The sequence below is a fragment of the Pristiophorus japonicus genome, chromosome 15 (genome assembly GCF_044704955.1).
Source record: "Pristiophorus japonicus isolate sPriJap1 chromosome 15, sPriJap1.hap1, whole genome shotgun sequence".
Lineage (NCBI taxonomy): Eukaryota > Metazoa > Chordata > Chondrichthyes > Pristiophoridae > Pristiophorus > Pristiophorus japonicus.
The window spans coordinates 10487521-10492881 of NC_091991.1; the positions used below are offsets into that span (position 1 = coordinate 10487521).

A 5361-nucleotide genomic window follows, 5' to 3' on the forward strand; every position below is an offset into this window, starting at 1 on the left:
TGCGGGAATGGGCTTGCAATAAGTGTACGTGCTGGCACTCCCAGTGCAAAGCTTTACTCAGTGGGAACACACTTCGGGACTTCAATGCCATTTAATTCCAGTCAGCTTAATAAAGAAAGACTTGCATTTATATAGCACCTTTCACGACCACCGGACGTCCCAAAGCGCTTTACAGCCAATGAAGTACTTCTGGAGTGTAGCGACTGCTGTAATGTGGGAAACGCGGCAGCCAATTTGTGCACAGCAAGCTCCCGCAAACAGCAATGTGATAATGACCAGATCATTTGTTTCAGTGATGTTGATTGAGGGATAAATATTGGCCCCAGGACACTGGGGAGAACTCCCCTGCTCTTCTAAGAAATAGTGCCAGGGGATCTTTTATGTTCACTTGAGAGGGCAGACGGGGCCTCGGATTAACGACTCAGCTGAAAGACAGCGACTCCCTCAGTACTGCCCCTCCGACAGTGCGGCGCTCCCTCAGCATTGCACTGGGAGTGTCAGCCTGGATTTTGTGCTCAAGTCCTTGGAGTGAGACCTGAACAACCTTCTGACTCCGAGGCGAGAGTGCTGCCCACTGAGCCACAGCTGACACAATAGGCAGGGGCCTGGATTGAGGATATGCGCCCCCAGTGGCTAAAGCTCCTCCCTGGTAGCACCAGTTTGTACAATTACCCCTTGTTCACACTTCGGGTGCAAACACTCCCGCTTCACCCCCAGAACATTTCTGTGTTTTTTCTCTTCTCAGACCCATTTCCAACATTTGCAGTTTTTTTTTACCGATAACCCTTTATGGTGAAATTTGCAAAGGTGTTGATTGTGTTTCCACGTTTAGTTGGGCTTGTGCTTGTCCGGGTGCAACAGGGAAATGGCCGCATCGTCCCTGATACCTTAGTTCCTTACAACAGCGTTCAACATAAAATAAAATCCAGAGGGAGCAATGCTGAGGCACATCAGTCCCCGGCGCGGAGCTCTGTGCAGTGGAGCTCAGGCTCTGAGTTCAGGCCAGCTAAAATTGGTCGGGTGCGTTAACCTTTGAGCCTCTGATAGAATCATAGTCTCATAGACAAATTATGGCACAGAAGGAGGCCATTCGACCCATTGTGTCTACGCCGGCCAACAAAGAGCTATCCAGCCTAATCCCACTTTCCAGCTCTAGGTCCGTAGCCCTGTCGGTTACGGCACTTCAAGTGTACATCCAAGTGCTTTGTAAATGTGGTGAGGGTTTCTGCCTCTACCGCCCTTTCAGGCTGTGAGTTCCAGACCCCCACCACCCTCTGGGGGAAGAAATGTTTCCTCGTCTTCCCCTCTAATCCTTCTACCAACTACTTTAAATCTATGCCCCCTGGTTCTTAACCCCGATATGGAATCCGCTCCTGTGAAGGGCTTCAAATATTGGCAGCGTGGCACTTGTCGGATTCGCATTGCACTCGCATTTGTAACGGGCACATTTCCGGGCAGCCTGTGAGGCTCTCGTCCGAGGCCCATGAGGGCCACACCTGAGATTTAAAAGCTTGGGAGGTTTGATGGTGTCAATCAGACCCACCGGCACTATAATAAAAACAGACAATGCTGGAGATACTCACCGGGTCAGGCAGCATCGACGGAGAGAGAAACAGAGTTAACTTTTCAGATTGGCGTCCCTTAGTCAGAACTGGAAGAAGTTAGCGATGTTCCAGGTTGTTCAGCAAATGTAGGGGCAGGGAAAGAGTGGGAGGGGAGGAGAGAACAATGGGGAAGGTCTGTGATAGGGTGGGAGGCAGGAGAGATTAAGAAGACAAAATGGATGTCGTTGCACGGCAAAAAGAGATAGTAATGGGACAAGTTAAGAAAAAAAAGATGAGTTTAGATAGGAGATGGCAGAATCAACAACAGCTGCCATGGGAAAGAGAGAAAAACAGAAAGAAATTATGGGCAGAGGTTATGGTTTGAAATTGTTGAACTCGATGTTGAGTCCGTAAGGCTGTAAAGTGCCTAAACGCAAGATGATTCTCTGTGCCTCCAACTTGTCCCGACGCTATCTTTGCTCCTTGCGGGGCGAGCCTCGCGCCTGGTATCGCTGTGCAGGAGCATATCCTGAGAAGAGGGCCGAGAAGGTCAGTTTATCTAGCAGTGAATTCTTGGGTCTCCCCTGCCCCAGGCTTCCTACAATCGCCTCGGACCCTCCCTCCCATTCACTGTCTGGCTGGGGATTGTTTCTTTTGGGCCTCCTGCCTCCTCCTCTTCACTCCCACACACTACGTGACTGACAGTGGGTTCGTCCTGGAGTCGGGCCCACCTTATTTAATTGAGGCTCGGGAGTTAAAATGGCTTGGGCCTCACGTCAATGATTTGGGGCGAGCTTCACACTCCGCCCTCGCCCCAGGACTCCGGATTGGGACTTAGAAACATAGAAATTTACAACGCAGAAAGGGGCCAATTTGGCCCATCGTGTCCGCGCCAACCGACAAAGAGCCGCACGGCCCTTGGTCAGCAGCCCTAAAGGTTACATATAAACCTATGAACAATGACGGAAAGTCAAAGAGCACCCAGCCCAACCAGTCCACCCACACAACTGCGACACCCCTTATACTGAAACATTCTACACTCCACCCCAACCGGAGCCATGTGATCTCCTGGGAGAGGCAAGAACGAGATAGAAAACCCAGGCCAATTGGGGGGAAAAAAAATCTGGGAAAATTCCTCTCCAACCCATCCAGGCAATCAAAACTAGTCCAGGAGATCACCCTTGGGACTTGAACCCCAAAAACTTCAGAGGCGGGAGTGCTTCCCCCGGAGCCAGGACTGAGACTTTAACAAAACACAAAGGGATCACAGATTGGGGAAAGAATGGCCCCCTCTCTGACCCATGCCTCTTCGAGTGCAGCTTGTCACTGGGTCCGTGGGATCGGGGAATGTCTCCTGCACGGTAGATTCACATCAGGCCCCTGCTCCTCAATGTCTGCCGTACGGAGATTGAAGTCTGAGCGCATTGAGTGTAGACAGCCGTACCCGAGACCCGCACCCGATGCCTCTCATACTCCATGTGACCGCCACTTCCCTGGCAATGTAAAGGGCTTTTGGACGCTCGGAACCAACGGACGTTCCCGGCACAGAAAGAGGCCATTTGGCCTTTCACGTCTGCGACAACTCTCTGCGAGAACAATCCGAAGTAATCCACGAAGAAAATAAAGGACATGTACTTATTTCCTTATAAACGGCTTGGCACGTTTTATGATGTTGAAAGCGCTATATAAATCAAGTTGTTGTTGTTATTGTAAAAACCACAGCATCTTGTGCCTGAACACCAGCAATGTGAGAGGTTCACTTGTAGAGAGAAAGAGAGAAAGAACAAGAACGGACTTTTGGTGTGTAGTCACTGTTGAAATATGGGAAACGCAGCAGCCAATTTGTGCACAGCAAGCTCCCACAAACAGCAATAAGATGAATGACCAGATCATCTGTTTTAGTGATAATGGTTGAGGGATACATTTTTGTTAGGACACTGGGGGAGGACGCCCCTGCCCTTCTTCAAAATAGTGGCATCCCAAAATAGTGGGATCTTTTACGGCAGACTGAGAGGACAGATGGGGCTTCAATTTAACATCTCATTGTTTGCATGCCTGACACAAGACTCCCAAAGCAAGCACTCTGCTCGGAACTCCTACACGGCAACCGAGCCCAAGGTGGGCAGAGGAAACGTTACAAGGACACCCTCAAAGCCTCCCTGATAAAGTGCAACATCCCCACCGACACCTGGGGGTCCCTGGCCAAAGACCGCCCTAAGTGGAGGAAGTGCATCCGGGAGGGCGCTGAGCACCTCGAGTCTCATCGCCGAGAGCGTGCAGAAATCAAGCGCAGGCAGCGGAAGGAGCGTGCGGCAAACCAGTCCCACTCACCCCTTCCCTCAACCACTGTCTGTCCCACCTGTGACAGGGACTGTGGTTCCCGTATTGGACTGTTCAGCCACCTGAGAACTCATTTTTAGAGTGGAAGCAAGTCTTCTTCGATTCTGAGGGACTGCCTATGAATGAAGTCATGTGAAAGACAGCACCTCTGATGATGCATGGCTGGATCCTACAGTCCTGCTCCCGCTCCACGCCCTTATATCTTCCCCTGCTTCAAATATTGATCCAATTTCCCCTCATTTGCTCACTGTGACAGGGCATTGCATGCTCAGTGTGAAGACATTTCTCTTCACCTCCCCCCCCACACTCCTGCTCAGTGTTCCCTTTCCCCAACCAGGGGAAAACAACCTTTCCCTACTCACTCCACCAAAACCCTCCACAATCTTAAAACGAAGAAGAAAAAAAAATTAAACAGAGACCGTGCATTTATACTGCGCCTTTCAACATCGGAAAAGAGGCAGGGTAACTGGAGAGGCCCCTGGGTGCATCGAGACTCCCCGAGGTGAGGGAGCCCCTCGCGGGAGAGCTCAGTTGATCAGGGAGTAATTGAAGGGTCTCCTGCTGACACCCCGTAGCCTGCTGACGATCTGCTGGTTGAACTGGTAGGTGAGCTTCCGCTTGACCTTGGTGATCTCGCCGGTCCGAGAATAGTTCCTCAACGCCCGCGCCATCTTCTGGTAGGTCATGGTCTTCCTGTTGCCTTTCCGCCTGCCCCAGATCTCGGCCAGCTTCTCCTTGTTTTGGGAGGAGAACTGGAAGACCCCTCCGGACGGCTGGATCCACCAGATGCAGTGCCTCATCCCCGGGTCCTCCAGCATCTCAAAGAGGAACTGGAAGAGCCTCACCTTCCTCTTTCCTGCAACGGAAAGATACAGAGAGAGAGAGAGAGAGGAGTTAATGGTTCCATGGACACGGCCACCCGCATGGTGACACCTGCGTTGTGTTTTCAACAGGAAAATCCCTTACTCTTGTCACCGCTGAAGCCTTTGATCGTGTAGTCTGAGGGCAAAGAGGGGCTGAAGTCAGGCAACGGAGCGTAACCGGGGCTGTACCCACAGTCGGTGCTCATCGAGTGCACACACTGCAACAACAGTAATGAGAATAAGTCAACTGCTGCCTTTACCTAACAGTGAATTAACACAATACAACCACGCAAAGGATTTCATGCAAGGGACGCTCAAACTGCGGCTAGATCATAGGAAAGACGACCCAAAGCACTTCACTGCCAATTAAGTACTTTCTTTGACGTGAAGTATAAGAACATAAGAAATAGGAGCAGGAGTAGGCCATTTGGTTCATCGAGCCTGCTCCGCCATTCAATAAGATTATGGCTAAGAGTAAGAGTATAAGAGTACAGACGTCTTACTACAATTAGTAATGGGGAACATGGAGATGGCAGAAACTCTGAACAAATATTTTGTATCAGTCTTTACGGTAGAGGGCACAAACTCAACAGTGGATAGTCAAGGGACTATGG

The 5361-nt window shown here is 50.6% G+C and overlaps 1 protein-coding gene across 1 annotated transcript; it reads right to left on the minus strand.

Annotated features, from left to right (window-relative positions):
- Window positions 1-4411: 4411 nt before the first annotated feature.
- LOC139281347 (transcription factor Spi-C-like) lies at window positions 4412-4953 on the minus strand. The gene is made up of 2 exons (XM_070901502.1): window positions 4851-4953; window positions 4412-4740 (listed from the first exon to the last, which is right to left on the minus strand). The coding sequence occupies exons 1-2, from the start codon at window positions 4951-4953 to the stop codon at window positions 4412-4414; spliced, it is 432 nt and encodes a 143-aa protein (XP_070757603.1).
- Window positions 4954-5361: the final 408 nt, after the last annotated feature.